The sequence below is a fragment of the Rhinatrema bivittatum genome, chromosome 2 (genome assembly GCF_901001135.1).
Source record: "Rhinatrema bivittatum chromosome 2, aRhiBiv1.1, whole genome shotgun sequence".
NCBI lineage: Eukaryota > Metazoa > Chordata > Amphibia > Gymnophiona > Rhinatrematidae > Rhinatrema > Rhinatrema bivittatum.
In genome coordinates, this window is record NC_042616.1 from 701,648,289 (window position 1) to 701,666,334 (window position 18,046).

Sequence of the window (18,046 nt, forward strand, 5' to 3'; positions counted from 1 at the left end):
GGCATTCCGGGGGGGCATTTCGGGGGCATGGTGCCAGCCCAGGGGCGTTTTGGGGGCATGGCCGAGGCCTCCAAAATCGCTCCTGGGCCGGGGAATCGCGCAGCGGCGGCCGATCAGCACATGCAAGTTACGCCTGCCTGCAGCAGGCGGAAATTTCACGATAAAGGTGGGGGGGTGTAGATAGGGCTGGGGGGATGGGTTAGGTAGGGGAAGAGAGGGGAAAGTGTGGGGAGGCTGAAGGAAAGTTCCCTCCGAGGCCGCTCTGATTTCAGAACGGCCTCGGAGGAACGGGCAGCGCGCGCAGGGCTCGGCGCGCGCAAGGTGCACAAATGTGCACCCACTTGCGCGTGCCGACCCCGGATTTTGTTTGCGCCTAGTGCGCGGGTGTACATTTATAAAATCTACCCCTAAGTCAACTTGATTAATAGCAGTTAATGGACTTCTCCTCTAAGAACTTATCCAAAGCTTTTTTTAAACCCAGCTACACTTAGGGGGTAATTTTCAAAAGGAGTTACATGCGTAAATGTAGCTACTATTGTAGCAATTTTCAAAAACCCACTTACTCAAGAAAAGTGAATTTACTCCAGTAAACCTGGTTTTTACTCAAGTAAATGCTTTTTAAAATCAGGCCCTAACTGCACTAACCACATTCTCTGGCAGCAACTTCCACAGCTTAATTGTAGGTTGAGTGAAAAATAATTTTCTCCAATTAGTTTGAAATGTGCCACTTGCACATGGAGTGCCCCCTAGTCCTTGTATTATCTGAAAGAGTAAATAACCAATTCACATTTACCCGTTCTAGACCTCCCATGATTTTAAAGACCTCCATCATATCCCCCAACCCACCTCCTGAAAACTCACTCCGAATCAAAGTGCCCCCTTACAATGGTCCATATACAGAGTATCAGACTGAGCCTTATAAAGAGGTGTGCTCTCTCTCAATCCTCCCCCCCCCCCATGTTCACTAGACAGTTGCACCTAACAAGGAGCTGTAGCAAAATGGCACACATAAGATATGTACATATAGCTGCACACATGAAGAGTATCTTATAACGTAGATTATAAAATAGCATGTATTTTTATACATGGAAAGATATGTGCATTTATGGGCACTGATACGGCCCTTTTAAAATCTACCCATTAATGCACAACCCTATGTTTCCCATACTGGTTAAAACTTACAAATGGGTTTTGCTGAGGGATTCCGTTTATAATTGTAAAGAACCTTTGTTTGCTTTTTGTTGCATGTTAAATATATTATGCCTGTAATTAAATTACATCTCAGTTATGTTATGTAGCTCCAGTATGAAGACATTATTTAGTTACCTATTTTATTCTTTCCCTCCTACAGAACAGAAGAAATGTTTTTGAGAATGAAATTCTCAATGTCTAAAACTGTTTGATAGTGTTTTCACTCAAGAATTCATTATCTAAACTCACTCAAGGGCAAGCTTCATCAAACTATTAGTGTAGCTGCTTTTAAAAAAAGGTTTGGACAAATTCCTGGAGGAAAACTCTTAACCATTATTAAGATATCCACTGCTCATTCTTGGGATAAGCAGCTTGGAATCTATCTGCCCCTTTGGGATCCTGCCAGGTACTTGTGACCTGGATTAGATATTATTAGAAAAAGGGTACCAGGTTTGACTGACTTTTGGTCTGACCCAGTATGGCAAGTCTTATGTTTTTAACTATATAATTACTGATAAAGCACTGCTTTTTAATGGTATGATTAATAATAAACCACTCAGGCTGCTTAGGGTAGTTCACCTCTGAGAAAACCCTGCACTAAACAGTTTGAAAGGTCAACTTGAGTATCCAGTGAAGAGTAAAAGACGTCAGCTTTACTGTTAACACTAACAAGGGAGTCTAACTTATGTATCACTACCTGAGCTTGTTGTTAAGCATAATAATATATGGTTATCAGGGATATAAAATATCCCTAGGCCCTAAGATTTACCCTGAGCAAGCTAGACCATAATTGTATCATGACAGAGGCTAGGCCTAGACTTACTGGATAGCTTGTCCCATGCAAGCAGCTACAGGCACCCCAGGCCATTCCATTGAAAGTCTTTCATCAGCTGAAACTGCTCAAATGTATGTCCCTTCTCCTCCCCCATCCCCACTACAAACTCAGGTAACCCACTATTGGTGCCTATAATCCATCACTGAGTTTGTTGCACACCCAACCTCTATCCAAAATACATACTTTGACAATATAATATGCCTCTGTCCTCAAGACTGTATCATCCCCAATGGACAGTATTCATTCTAAACATTTCTTTAAAGCACTGAGAATAGGTATAGCCCCATATGGAATAAGGCAACATAGTAAATGGATGCCCAATCACATCTTATGAGCCATCTACTGGTTCACCTGCCTGTTAATCTTGCCAGCCCCACACACAATCAAATGTGAGCAAATCCACCAGCGACAAGGGTGATCGCGGACAAGAGGAAGTGGGTTCCGTGCACCAAAGACGTGAAGAAAGCAAAGTAGTTCTTGATGACATCTAATAACTGTTAGCCAGAAGAATGTCCATGACCAACACCCTCCAGGAGGATTATCACCACTACTGGGCAGGCTCATCTAGCCAGCAATAGGCAAAACACAAGGAGCAAAAGCATCCCGTGGCATACCCCTTTGGTCAATCCATTGTACTAACATCTCGAGCCACCAGGCCCAAATGTGTACCAAAATGGCAGCACTTCATATTTCTTATTTATAAATTAAAATGTTTATGCCATCTATCTAATACAACTCCATAATGTGTAGTTTATTATAATAATATAATAACAAGATATACAGTAAAAGCAAAGAACAGACTATATAAACTAATAATGATAAAATCAGCATAAATTAGAAACACAGAATAAAAACACAAGTAAAAAATCAATTTGCCTTCATAGTAGACTATGTTGCAAAGAGTTAAAACTCTTAAAATCTTTTAAAAATTTGGGACTCTTTTGGTACGGCATTTCACAAATTGGGACCTAAAAATGTAAATGTTTTCTACCGAGTGTCTGATAATCTTATGTCTTTGGTAGTGGAGCAACAAGCTAATTTCAAAGAACAAAGATTCCTAGAAGTTTGCTTAAAAAAGAAGGCCCCAGATCACTTAGGAAGAATTTTCAAAGGTGTTATGCCTGTAAATGTAGCATGCTATTGTAACAATTTTCAAAAGCCATTTACCCGCCCAAGGTGAATTGAACGCAGACAAAACCTATTGGCAATTCAATGGCATATATTGTAGCAACTTTCAAAGCTCACTTACCATGTAAAACTCAGTTTTAAGTGTGTAAGTACCCCGTAAAGAGTTAAACACCAATGTTAAAATTTGAAATCGTTCAGGTAACCAATGCACAGATTTTAAGACAGGTGAAAAGAGATTGTGCAGATTCATGCCCGGAAGGATTGGAGTTGCTGTATTCTAAATAAGCTGTAATCTATGCAGTTCTGAATTCTGCATAGAATGCATTTCAGTACCTGTCTTTAATCCGCTTTCAAGTTTCTGAAAAGCAGAATATAAAAATCAAATAAATCATCAAAGCAGCAAATAGCCAATGCATGAATAACATTTGCCAAATTAGCTGAGGAAAGATGGGTTCCTAAACTACAGATACCCTGTACTGGTAGTGAAATCCAAGGTTGAATATTTAGCTCTGTATCCAGAATAACATGCAGGGTGAGAAATGAACTTCACACTGCAAGGGGAGGGCTAAGCCTTCCAAAAGCAGCTGTGAAGAGACAAAAGACAGAAAGTTTAGTAAACCAGATCTCCTCCATCTGAAGAGGATTCACTTCCAATTTATTGCTTCTCAACCAAAGGACAATTCACTGAAGCACAAATTCACTTTCTGAATTTGTTTCCAAAACGTGATGGGCCCAACTCACAGTACAACCTCTCACCTGCATTTTGCAGTTTAACCCAGAATTTTAAATTCATTTTGCCAAAGATAGCAAGTAAATGTTAAACTATATGGGTGACTGAACATACCCCACTCTGTCTGCAATACCTTCAAGGAAGAATCAAAAATGCCCAACTTAACATGAAGAGGCCCCAACTGTAGGAAAGAAAACCATTGCAGCTTGCTGCCCCCACTACCATGGACCATAGGCAATGAATCAAGATGCCATGGCCAGTGATACTGAAGGCAGCCGAGAGATCTAACACACCAAGCCCAGAATCAATACCCCTACCCAAACCTCTCCTCACATCGCTAAGTGCTACAAAGGCAGTTTCAGCACTATGTTGTTTACAGTAACCAGATTGGTTAGAATCAAAATAAAACAGAATCATATAATCTAGCAGATAACTGAAGGACAGCAGCAGCTGTCTCCAAAAGGGTACATTTCATACTGAATGAGAATGGGTCCAAATTTATTTATTTTATTTTTTTTAAAGACACAAATGTCAGTTTCCTTAAGTTGGGCAGGAAAACCTGATAAGAAGCTGTCCAGGTGTAATCAAAGAGTAAACACATTCCTTTATCAGAAAGGAAGGGCATAGGTCTAATCAACAGCACTAGGTTTTGCCACTTGCACAATTTTAAGGATTTCATCTCAAGTCATATGTGTAAAGGAGGCATGAACCAAGACATCCTCTTGAACACTACTTGATTCCAGAGGTAATACAGCATTAAGATTTAGAAGCTAACTCATCTCAGATCTGAGTAACCTTTTGTTCAAAATGCTGTGCAAACAAATCACTAGGGGCCAAGCAAACAGTGGGTTTTTTTTTTATCATATTTTCTAATAAAGTTTACAGGCAATTTTTCATTTTAGAAATTTGAGAGCCAAAGTATTTTTGTTTTGATTTCTTTTACTTTCAGATTATATTCATTCAAATGTAATCTATGTTTCATCCTAAGGAACCCAATGAGTGTCACCAATTTCTCTAGTTTCCTTCCTCACCCTTCAATTTGTGAAGTTCCAAGATATAGCAATGTTGCTAGAAATCTGACATATCCCTTTTAGACCTTGAAAAAAAATTTTGAATTTCCTATTCATATATACAGGCACCTGACCTTTAATCAAAAAAGTAACAAAGCAATGGGCAAACCAAGCCATAGTCAGGGTAAACACTTCACCTGCCCATATAGAATACATTGAAGAGTGAGGATAAAAAACTACATCTAAGTCCTGGTCCTTCTCATGTGTAGGGGACTGAACCATCTGTGAAAATCTTGAAAAGACAAGACATTTCACAAATTTAAGCCCTGAGTATCAGAATTGGACTGAGCATGAATATTAAAATCTCCAAAATTAAATGTTATCCACCTCAGTATTAACATTAATAATAACCTGGGAGGGATCCAAAAGAGACAACTAAGCGTTTTGTGGAGCAAGATACACCAGTAATAGCACAGTCTTAAAAGGACAGTTTAGAGATATGGTAAAAGACATTCAGCTCCAAAATGTTGAGTTATATCCATTTTACAAGGCTTAAACGATTCCTGCAAAACAAACAACATACCCCGCTACTGCAGGGCTTCCCAAATTCTTAGCCACTGTGAACCCATGTTACCACTTGAAAATTCACATGACCCTAGAGGACAACCAAAGAAATTAGCTGGGGTGCCGTCCTTCATCAGTCACTTCATTCTCTCTTAATCTCCTCCCCTCCAGCAGACTCCCTTGTACATCCCCCAGCTCCTCTCACCTTCTCAACCTATCCCCTCTCTCAACCCTTCCAGTCTTTTTTGGATCCCTGTAGCTGATTTTTTTTTTTTTTTTTACCTCTAAGCCCATTTTATAACCACCAACTGATCCTCTGTTAGCTGCTCCCGCTCACCCTATCCCTCATTCCCTTTTTACACTTATCTCCAATCCACTTTCTCTCACTTCACTGCCTCGCCTCTTCTCCAACAATTTTTTTAACAACCACTCCAACAATTCTTTTAACTCTTTAATTCTTTTAATTCTTTTCTGTCATTCCCCCTCCCTCACCATCCCCAGCCAATCTCTCTCCATCTGATCCGACCTTCAAAACTCTCCTGCTTCTGATGCCTCTTTTCAAACAGCCGTTGCTCTAAAAATCCCCCTGGCTGTGGTCAGCGGCAACATTTTCTTTTGGACCTTGGACCAAAAGTGAATGACAGTTGGTGGGAAGAGAAGGTAGGCTGATGACAGGGGCAACATTTTTCTCTTGGATAGGTTCAGTTGTAGGTAAGGAGAGAGGAGCAGTGGTAGTCTCCATGAGCCCATACATAGGGAGTCCTCTTGTGGCTGATTTTAAGCCTGAAGGTGATCTGCAAGGGGCATCAGCATTAGCAATGAAAGTCAAGGCGGGAGCTGTGAGCCAGTGCTGGCTCACAGGCCTTGTAATGGCCTCTGATCCTTCCTTGCACGGTGCTTCCTGTTACATAAACTCATGTACGGGAGGACCACTGCAGGGCCTGCGACTGCCTGCTGGCTGATAGGCCCCATGCTGGCTTCTACACTAATGCTGCGGCTGTTGGTGCCTGAAGGGCACTGCTGTCTGAGGCAATTGTAACTCTAGCTGATGGTTATATGACCCCATTTTGGGTTCCGACCCACAGTTTGGGAAGCCCTGCCTTTCTTTTAGATCTCTATTGGCTAGGACAGATATAGCCAGGAGGACACAATTAGGAAAGTGTAACAGAATCACCATCACTAATCCTAGTCTTCTCAGTATTAAACTCAAAATATCTTCTCTGTTTGACCTTGTTGTGAGCATTATTGAAATCACTTTCATGTAAGAAGTATAATGCTTAGAAAGATATTTCTTAGTGGGGGAAAAAATATTAAATATTTCTGGTTTTTGAAAAGAGAAATGTTAGATGGTCTTCATTCTGGAAGAATTCCTCCCACCTGGGGCATATCTACCAGGGCCTTTAAAACCATAATGAAATTAGATTTAACAGTATTAAATGTTACCATAACAATTCAACTGGTCTGGTGCAGAAACACCTCAGCAAGAAAATACCTGCCAACTAAAACCAAAATACTGAAGTAGCAAAGAGACCAATATCCAGTCAGATAATTCACAAGTTATCCAGCTAAAAGTTTTCAAAATTGCCAGTGCTCACCCGGTTAACGTTTAGCTGGATAATTCAATATCAGGCTAAAAATTAGCTGAATAAGTTAAGGGATATTCCAGGGCAGGGACAAGTTAGCTGAGAAACTTATCTGTCTAGCTCCAATATTAGGAGTTTGCCAAATAAATGAATCGGCTAACTCTAAACGTGCCCTGGAGCAGGTTGAAAGTTATCTGGAAGGGGTTCCTATATAACTTTAGGATTAAATAGCTATTATTCAAAAGAATATGGTCATATGGTGATGGTCTGTAAAATAATAAAATAAATAGCTGTAAAACGTGGGCCTGGGAGGCCCTGAATCATAGGCATCAAGTCAATGTTAAAAGAAATAAGTCCTCTGCCAGGCCGAGCCCCACCACAACCTTCTAAACCACTCCAAGTATTTAGAAAAAATGAAAGTAAGATGGGTCAGCACCAGATTCTCTCCTCCCCTCTCATCTCCTCTGGTTAACAAACTGCTCTTCTCCATGCTCCCTCCCCCCCCCACCTTCACATACCCCTTCCCCCCATCTACCTGGCCTCCTATGACCCCCGTTTTGCATACATACATCAATCTCAGCCGCATGCAGCAATGCTCTAACAACAACCCTGGTAATTGATGCTTTTGAATATAATAGTGAAGGCTAAATTTATCCAGCGGAATAACTTTATTTGGAGAAATTCAGCAAGAGGATTTTCCTGCTGAATGTTCGGGATAACTTATCTGGCTTCCCTTAGACAAATAAGTTATCCATGGGAGGCTTTCTTGACTATTGCCCTTAAAATGTTTCAGCCCAGTGGACAAAGCCTGCCCCATGAACTGTACCATCCGCTGTTGCCAGCTCCCATCTAAATAGAGAGGGAAAGAGACAAGGTTCATGCAGAACTGAAATGGGGGCACCAAACATTCATCTGACATAAGGAGACCAATATTCAGTAGGTCATTTAGTGCAGTAGTCCCCAACCCTGTCCTGGGGGCCCACCAGCCAGTCGGGTTTTCAGGATATCCACAATGAATATGGAAGAGAGAAAATTTGCATGTCTTGCATATTCATTGTGGATATCCTGAAAACCCGACTGGCTGGTGGACCCCCAGGACCACTGATTTAGAGGACAAGTTTACTGGCTAAAGTCAGCCAGATAACTTGTCCCGAATATTCAGTAGGATAAACATCCAGTTGAATTTACTTTCCTACAGTTATTTGGCTATATATATTTAGCTGGATAATGTAAAAATCTAACCAGCCATGTTTGAATATAGCTGGTTAGGTTTCTTAGTTGTCCGGCCTTCTGTGGCCGGACAACTTGCTACTTATCTGGATATTTTCAAAAGATATCCAGGTAAGCAGCACTTGGGAGGAGGGTGGATGAAGAAGTAGTAGTAAAGGGGCCTGTGGCCCCATTTCCTACCTCACCCCTAACAAATTGCATCAATGCTCTGCTGGTCCACTCCATATACACCCCCCCTCAACCCCATCCCATATCCCCTTGTAAAAGTTAAAAAACAGATTGGGCTTCCTCCCCACCTCCATTCCCCCATTCTCTTTTTTATTTATTTATTTTTTTTAATTGCTTTCCCACCCTGGACCCTGCCCCCACCCACCCGTTGTGCATTAGTACCGAGCTGGCGACATTCCCTGCCCCAACTGCCAGTCACCTCAAATCCCTCAACACTTACAAAATCTCCGCCAAGAGCAAAGTCTAGTAGTTACCCACTCCTGGCACTTCCCGCGCTGGAAGGGTAAGTAACCCTTAGTTTATGATTCCAGCACTGAGCATTGCTGAAGCGTAAACAATGGGCAATTCACGCTTCCAGCGCAGAAGCTGCAATGGAAGTGCTAGAAGTGAGTAATTGCTGTACCTTGCTTCCGGCAGGGGTTTTGTACGTTTTGGGGGAATGGAAGGGGTTCAGAAGTGGAGGGAGGGGGATGTCACCTGCTCAGTACTAATGTACAATGGGTGGGCAGGAAAGAAATTATTTTTAAAATAAGAACGAATGAGGAGAATGAGAGGTGGAGGTAGTCCCCAATCCTTGGACCCCAGAAAAATGTTTAGAAGGGGATGTAGGGTAGAGATTGCATGGACCAGCAGGGCATTGATGCGAGTTGGTAACTCGCTCTCAGCAGGGGTTTTTAAGCGTCAAAGAGGATGAGAGGGGGTCCAGGCGAGTGTCCTCAGCTCAGTAATAATGCACAATGGATGGGTGGGGCAGGCTTGGGGGTAGGAAAGCATACAAATGCAAGCTAATGAGCTCAAAAATATCCTAAACTATTCAAGTCAAATAGTGCAGCTTGCTGAAACAATTGCAAGTCACATTATTTGAATTAAAGTTGGCTACAACTCAAGACATAATTAACTTCCTTTGGGAGCTTTGGGACATTAATGCACATCCTAAAGTTGCCAGGGCCCTGTCTTAAAGGATCTGATGGCCCTGAGTATGCCCCCCTCCAAATAAAATAAAAAAAACTCCAGGGGTCTGCCTAGACCCCCCCGTCCCCGTCCCAATCCTCGTCCACCAACACTTCAGAAGGCAGCTGTAGTGAAAAAAACATTTGACCACATTTTAAGCGTGGCAAAAGCAGCTGGTGCCCTAGGACTGTGAAGACTCCCTTCCTTTCATCTAAAAAATCTGGCATCTAGAGGCTAGGACCCCCACCTCACAAAAATTGCATTGGTGGTCCAGTGAGGGCTCGGAGCACTTCCTAGGCTCTGGGTCCGATAGCGGCCATTTTTCAAAACGATGCTGCTTAGTCTTTGCCCTATCACATAAGGGAAAGGGTGGGCGGCACCATAAATAATGGCCGCTATTGGGCCTAGAGTCTACAGGGTGCTTTAGGCCCCCACTGCACCTCCAATGCAATTTATGAGTTAGGGAGGAAAGGGATGGGGTCTCAGCCTCCAGGGACCAGATTATTTTTTATCAAAGTGAGGGATTGGAGATTGGGGCAGGGCTTATGTCATACTTAAAATTTGCTCAAAATTTTTTTAAACTATGGCTCCATCTAGGGGCAGCAGGAAGGGTGGGACAAGGGATCTAGGTAGACCCCCAGGGTTATTACCTTAGGGAGGGAAGGGTTGACTCGGGGTGGTCGGCCCCTATAAGCATTGGCGGCCTCGCAGTCCTGGGGCATCAGCGTGAAATTTTTGGTGAGCATTTACCATCATGGGAGTCACCAAGCCACATGGTCATTTACTGCAGCTTTGTGACTCCTGCGGGAAAATGCTGCAGCTTAATGAATGATCCCCTTCAATTGTAACCCCTGTAGGGACAGGGAAACTCCTACAGTAGCCGAATGTAATCTGCTTTGAAGTGACTGACCAGTCACAAAAGGTAGAATATAAATTAAGATGTCTCACCTGTCACTCTTCTCTTAGAGCACTTGCTAGCAGGGCAGGCGGCCATTTATTTTATTTATTTATTTATTTATTTATTTATTTATTTAGTGCTTTTAGGGATGTGAATCGTGTCCTCGATCGTCTTAACGATCGATTTCGGCTGGGAGGGGGAGGGAATCGTATTGTTGCCGTTTGGGGGGGTAAAATATCGTGAAAAATCGTTAAAAATCGTTAAAAATCGAAAAATCGAAAAATCGAAAAAACCGGCACATTAAAACCCCCTAAAACCCACCCCCGACCCTTTAAATTAAATCCCCCACCCTCCCGAACCCCCCCAAATAACTTAAATAACCTGCGGGTCCAGCGGCGGTCCGGAACGGGCTCCTGCTCCTGAATCTTGTCGTCTTCAGCCGGCGCCATTTTCCAAAATGGCGCCGAAAAATGGCGGCGGCCATAGACGAAAAGATTGGACGGCAGGAGGTCCTTCCGGACCCCCGCTGGACTTTTGGCAAGTCTCGTGGGGGTCAGGAGGCCCCCCACAAGCTGGCCAAAAGTTCCTGGAGGTCCAGCGGGGGTCAGGGAGCGATTTCCCGCCGCGAATCGTTTTCGTACGGAAAATGGCGCCGGCAGGAGATCGACTGCAGGAGGTCGTTCAGCGAGGCGCCGGAACCCTCACTGAACGACGACCTCCTGCAGTCGATCTCCTGCCGGCGCCATTTTCCGTACGAAAACGATTCGCGGCGGGAAATCGCTCCCTGACCCCCGCTGGACCTCCAGGAACTTTTGGCCAGCTTGTGAGGGGCCTCCTGACCCCACGAGACTTGCCAAAAGTCCAGCGGGGGTCCGGAAGGACCTCCTGCCGTCCAATCTTTTTCGTCTATGGCCGCCGCCATTTTTCGGCGCCATTTTGGAAATGGCGCCGGCTGAAGACGACAAGATTCAGGAGCAGGAGCCCGTTCCGGACTGCTGCCGTTCCGGACCGCCGCTGGACCCGCAGGTTATTTAAGTTATTGGGGGGGGTTCGGGAGGGTGGGGGATTTAATTTAAAGGGTCGGGGGTGGGTTTTAGGGGGTTTTAGTGTGCCGGCTCACGATTCTAACGATTTATAACGATAAATCGTTAGAATCTGTATTGTATTGTGTTCCATAACGGTTTAAGACGATATTAAAATTATCGGACGATAATTTTAATCGTCCTAAAACGATTCACATCCCTAATACCGGCATTCATGATACAATCATATCATGTTGGTTTACAAGGAACCGGGGTAAAATAACCTTAAACATTAACATAGCGAAGAAAGGCAAAAGTTACAATGAAACAAGGGTAATGGAACTGGGGGAAGAAGAAGACAAAGCAGAATAACTCAATGGCAATAACAATTAATTACAGTGTGCTGAATGTTCGGTAATGATAGCTATGGCAGATCGGTGATTTAGGGAAAGGCCTGTTTAAATAAATGTTAACAGGCAGGGTTCTTTCTGAGTTCAGGGGTAATAGCATTCCATATGGTTGGTCCCGCTGTAGAGAAGGTCCGTTCTCTGGAGGCTACATGATGGGTGGATTTGGTTCGGGGGGTGTGCAGGGATCTTCTGTAGGCTTCTCTGATAGGTCTAGACGAGGTGTGTAGTCTGAGTGGGAATTGAAGGTCAAGAGGGGCTTGGTTATGGATGGTTTTGTGGATGATGGTGAGGGACTTGTGTAGAATTCTAAAACTTATTGGTAGCCAGTGTAAATTTCTGAGGATGGGTGTGATGTGGTCTCTTCTGCAAGTGTTTGTTAAGATTCTGGCCGCCGCGTTTTGAAGCATCTGAAGAGGTTTGATGGAGGAGGCGGGGAGACCTAGCAAAATGGAATTGCAGTAGTCTATCTTGGAGAATAGAACGGCTTGGAGGACAGTTCTGAAATCTTGAAAGTGCAGAAGTGGTTTAATTCTTTTTAGTACCTGCAGTTTATAGAAGCAATCCTTGGTTGTGTGGTTGATGAATGTTTTTAAATTCAGAAGGTTGTCGATTAATACTCCCAGGTCTCTTGCTTGGGTGACAAAGGTGTTAGTGAGTGTCCTTTGAGGGGGATCGCTGTCGTCCAGGGAAATGAGGAGGAGTTCAGTCTTAGATGAATTGAGTATCAGGTTTATGTTAGTGAGGAGAAGGTTGATCTCTTGGAGGCAATTTTCCCAGTACTTGAGTATTTTTGTAATGGATTCTGTTATGGGGATCAGGATTTGCACGTCGTCAGCATAAAGGAAGTGTTTTAGTTTTAGGTTTGTTAGCAGCTGGCACAAGGGAAGGAGGTATATATTGAAGAGAGTGGGAGACAAGGAGGAACTCCTAGTGAGGAATTGATGCGAGGGGACTCTTTATTGTTGATTCGGACTTTATAGCCTCTGTTACTGAGGAATGATTTGAACCATCTGAAGGCAGTTCCTGTTATCCCGATGTCAGATAGTCGGTTGAGGAGGATGGAATGGTTTACGGTGTCGAAAGCCGCCGAGAGATCAAGAAGAATTAATAAGAAGGATTGTCCTTTGTCCAATCCCATGATGAGGTGGTCTGTTAGAGAGATGATGAGGGTTTCGGTGCTTAGTGCCTTACGGAATCCGTATTGGGTAGGGTGCAGTATTTTGTGGTCTTCAAGATAATCTGAAATTTGAGTGTTGACTATTTTTTCCATGATCTTGGCTACAAAAGGTAGATTGGAGATAGGGCGGAAATTGTTGGGTTCCTTTGGATCTAAGTTCGGTTTTTTGAGAAGAGGTTTAAGAGAGGCGAGTTTTATGGCGTCTGGGAAGATTCCTTGTGATAGAGAGCAGTTTATGATATTGGCCAGAGGTTTGGAGATGGTGTCAGGTACCAGTAGGAGTAGTTTTGTTGGGATTTGGTCGTAGGGATGGGTAGAGGGTTTCATTTTCTTTATTAGGGTTTTAATCTCTAGGGCGGTAGTAGGTTCAAATGATTCAAGTGAAATCCCTTTATTTGAGAGATAGTAGGAGCTAGGAGAAGAGATAGGGCTGGGGGGCAGGAGCGATAAGAGGTTGGAGATTTTGCTTTGGAAGAAGATTGCCAGTTCATTGGCTTTAGATTGTGCTTGGTTGTAAGGAATAGACTGGGCGCTGGTTTCTGTGAGTTCGGTTACTTAGGAGATACGTAGGATACATAGGCCATGCAGGACATGTGAAAATGCTTGTACTTACAGGCAGATGTGGTGCCACCAGCACAGTTGACCCATCAGCACACTTCTCCAGTAGTGGATTTGCCTTGTGATTGATATAGGGTGCTGGCAGCCCAAGAACTGGATGAATCCAAGGAACTGGAAGATTCAGAGTTTGAGCTCCTCCTACTCTCATGCTTCCTTCTCCTTTACCTGTCGTCTGGCTCCACAGCAACTGTACCTTCTCTTGACCTGGCCCCCAGCCCCAGAATTCAACTCACTATTTGTTGAGAATGGTGCCTGCTGTGGTGTGGGTATCTGCTGTGCTGAGGCATTCCACTGTGAGAGAAGGGGGGAGGGGGAGGGAATGGGAGGGGACAACTAAAATTAGCACTAAAAGCTGTTCCTGGAGCTGTGAGGCCTGGGCAACTAGCTGCTGCAATACCGAGCATGCTCTCTGTGGAAGCTGCCCCCTTGTCCTGGCTCTGTGATCCCTGATAATCCAAAACTAGCCACTTTGTCCTAACTATAGCCTAAGAGCTACAGGGTTTCTTCACCCATGGAAGGAGCATGGGCTAATAATGGTAGTATTGTCAACAGCCCAGGTACTGCTAACTTGTCTCTGTTCCACTAACAGTTGGGACATCACTGGACTTATGCATCAATCTTGAGATTTCAGCCTACTGCCTGCAGACACCACAGCAAATTTCCCTGACACTTGGGCAACCAAAGGAGGCCTCCAGGCAAACCCCCATGAAGAGGCTCTAAGTCTTAGCTTTGGGATTTGCCCCTCCCCCTCCCCCATCTTGGAGTAGTCCCCTTGGTGTTCCTGGGCCAGCTCCCCAGTCTAACCACTTGCTACCAAGGGTCCTTATTCCCTATCTCTGCTCCTGTCTCAGCCTCCTTTGGATTCACCAATGACTCCTAGTCCTGCCCCACATGCCTATCCTAGACTGCCTCAGTAATGGATTTCCACACTGATCTGGCATGCTCAGCATGGTCTGCAACACCACTGACCACAGCTACTAACTGAGGCAACATGCAAGAGGCTGGTACTGCCAATCCGATTGATTGGGAATTGCATTAAAGAACTTGATCCCCAAGACCTACTTTGTACCCAGAGACAAATGTTGTGTCCACTCTCTTAAAGAGCGAAACACAAGAATCAACTTGTTCTCTCTTTTTTTTTTTTTGTGCAGAAGGCTGGCAGACAACATTAAAAGATAGCCGGGAGGTAAGCCCAAGCAGGCTTCTCAGAAGCAAAACATGGGCCCTTTAAATGAGCCCATTTTTCTCTTTTTTAAATGCAGCACTCACAGCAGAAAATAGCTTGGTGAGTCCAGTCATGAGAGACAGGAGAAAGAGGTTGGAGCCTGCATGGCTTACCCCTTTATCCCCCCCCCCCCCCACTTCCTGACCTCACCAGGACCTAGGATCAACATGAACATGGGCCCTTGATGATGAGTGCTGATCCCTGGTGGGAAGATTGTTCTTTAATAGTGAAAGGCTGATCTCTTGTGTGGGTGCTGGTCCCATGTGAGGGCTGCTAGGTTCGGCACCAACCTCTACATACAACTCAGAAGTAACCATTGCCACACAGTCATTAGTCATCATGCAGCCATGCATCCATGTGTGGGTTTGGCTAGATTGACAGCATACAGCTATGCAGCCAGATTATATCACCAGCTTGTTGTTCTGCTCCCTCTGCATGCCCATTCCACTGGCAGGCTGGCTCTATATGCCTGCTCTAGTTACCTGTGGCGTTCTGTGGAGGTAACCCTGCGCCATACATTTTAGACATGTGTAAAGATGACTTCTTCATCCAAACATAATTTTAGAAGCAACAACACTTATTTAAATGTAATACACTTAGTTTATATGCACATCCTCCAGTTATTTCCAATATCCATGACAGCATGATAAATCTCAACAAGTCACCTCTGTACTTCAGAAGATGCTTTAATTGTCTTTCACAATACTGTTTCCTGTTCTGAGACATAGACTCCTCAAAAAACAGAAAAGCAAGCTACAGAAACTAATTTTAATGAGAACCGAGTGTATAAAACCTTCTTCTATGGATAATATCCATGAATGTGAACGGAAGTAGAAATGGTCAAAAGGAAAATATTACTCTAGAGGAAGCCATGTTCATTAAACTATGTTAAAGAGCCTTAAAATGTAAGATTCAATTCCTCCCATTCTCTTTTAAGAAGCAAAACTGTAACACATATCTGTGACCTAGCAACAGTATGGTTTGAAATAGTTTCCAGATCAGTGAACTGTGCAATACCTTCAGAAATGGGATGACAAAAGGTCGCAGTGGGAAGTTAGTAGCTTCTTGCAGTTTGGAATGAAACTCTTCAATTGTCAAGGTAGAATTCTGTAAAATAAAAAAAAAGTCTATCTGTTGCAAGTACTTGAGAACATATTTCTAGTTTCAGCACCCAGAAATAGGCAGAAAGAGGAGTGAAAAACAAAGATAACTGACTCCATCTGCTACATGCTAGAATTAATGAATACGGACAACTGTCATTTGAATAAAACTGATAACATTAATAATTCAGAATGGTATTGAAATGTATCCATTTTATGCTTTTAAATGTTCTTGTATTGTCTTGATATTATCAGTGTACTAGGGTGATCCGCATCAGACACATTTATAGATCTTGCTGACTATGAGTGTAATAAATAAACAGATAAGACCTATTTTCAGAAGATGCTGTCCATAATCATGCTGCCAATTCCTTTTTCTATCTTCAGGACATATTAACCTGCAAGTTTCTTGCAAAAGGGACCAACGTGAGAAAAAACATGCCCAAAATGTCTCAAATTGTTGAAAAATGCTGAACTTTCAGCGTTTTTGTGTGTTTTCTTCCACACGTTGATCCCTTCTTATCAAATGCTTTGCAAAATCGTCCTCTCACAAGGATTTGCACATGCTTTGCTTCATGCAAAAAGTTTAATAAAATTCTTAGTTAATGAGCAGCTGCGATGCAGTATAATGCAAAGCCACATATTAATTCAGAATCAAGTGAATACTGGCATGCAAAGACATCTTCATGGGTTCTTTTTTTTTTTTTTTTTTTAAATCAGAAAAGATCTACATTTCATTGACATGTAGCTTTTATTTTTTTTGTCAGTCCCTTTCCCTTCAAAGAGGCTGCAATGCCATGGCTGGAACATGAGCAAAATATATTGCAAGTTTTGCTATGGAGCTCATTTGTATGTGTAGCCATCTTTGGCAGAAATCGGCTGCTGATCCAAGGAAAATACTGTAAGTACATTGCTCCCTTAATGACTAAGAGTTCAGTTCACCCCATTTAAGGACAGAAAAGGAGACTGTGGTGAATAGCTATTTGGAAGGGTCAGGTAAATATCTTAAATGCTACTCAAAGATAGAAAAGAGGTCTCTTGTGGGGCTGAGTGTCAATGAACAGGCCAGTAATGAGCTTATAATTAGGCATTTGGGGACAGGTCATCTCCTTGGCACAGATTTTATTATTAGCATCATTAAAATGTGCATGACATTATCCCTTTCCAGTCATGCAAAGTTGCTCCAGTGAGATTGGTCTCCTATAGGAAAAGGTGAAGCAAATTCATGCAGCATGCCCAGGTCATATTATCAGTGTATAAGGGCAAGAAGCCAAACACACTTCACCATACTTCAGTCAGCACACTGCCTCATTTGTACACTCTTTCATACACTTATTCATCCTGGCTCCATAGGAATCAATAAGGAAACTTAATAGTCACATGAACTTTTTACAGTGAGAGAAAATTGCTATTGACTTAGCAAGCTGCAATACATGCAGAACTACTGGCATGCAATGCCAGCATGTGCTAAAATATTATAAAGCACACAAACAGAAGGTGGGTAGCCCCATCATCAGTCACAAAATAAAAGTTGTGGTGCACAATTAAAGGTGAATTTAAAAAACCCAGCATGCGCCAAAACCGGGAGATATGCGCACAAGTCAAGCCGGTGCACGCCAAACGGATATTAAAAGCTGCCCGAGTATGCGCGTATGTCCCGCTGTGAGCACAAAATAAAAAGTTCCCCCCCAAAAAAGGGGTGGTGTATGGGCATGGTCTGGGCGGGGCATGGACGTTCCTGGATTTCAACTTCAAATCAGAGCATAAATACTTAACGTGCACAGGCACATGTTGGAGTCTCCTGCCACGTAACTTTACTTCTGCCTTGGAGGACTTGTAAGTTGTGAAACAAAAAATTCTAAGTAGATCCATTTGATTTTAAAGGTCAGAGCTAACAGGGGAGAAGGAAGGGTATTAAACTAGGGGGGTTTTGAAGTCCTATCCCTCACCTGGGTGAACTGGGAATGAACTGTGAAAACTAGTAATTGTGTCAGCGTGCGTGTCTATTAAAATACCCCACTTATGTGGTAGAAGTGGCATTTGGGGCAGATTTTAAAATGTACGCACACAGCCCACATTCGTGTGCGTTACGTGGCACGCACAAATGTATGCCCAATTTTATAACATGTGCGCATGTTATAAAATC

The 18,046-nt window shown here is 43.2% G+C and overlaps 1 protein-coding gene across 4 annotated transcripts in view; it reads right to left on the reverse strand.

Moving 5' to 3' along the window:
• RUNX1T1 (RUNX1 partner transcriptional co-repressor 1) overlaps positions 1 to 18,046 on the reverse strand; it is a 360,608-nt gene that overhangs the window by 146,809 nt on the left and 195,753 nt on the right. For all 4 annotated transcript variants that reach the window (XR_003854876.1, XM_029591661.1, XM_029591662.1 and 1 more), the window contains one exon: positions 15,818 to 15,907. Coding sequence is in view for 3 of the 4 variants with exons in the window: in XM_029591661.1 (XP_029447521.1) it covers positions 15,818 to 15,907 (90 nt within the window). In the remaining variant the exon portion in view is untranslated. The remainder of the gene's footprint in view (positions 1 to 15,817; positions 15,908 to 18,046) is intronic.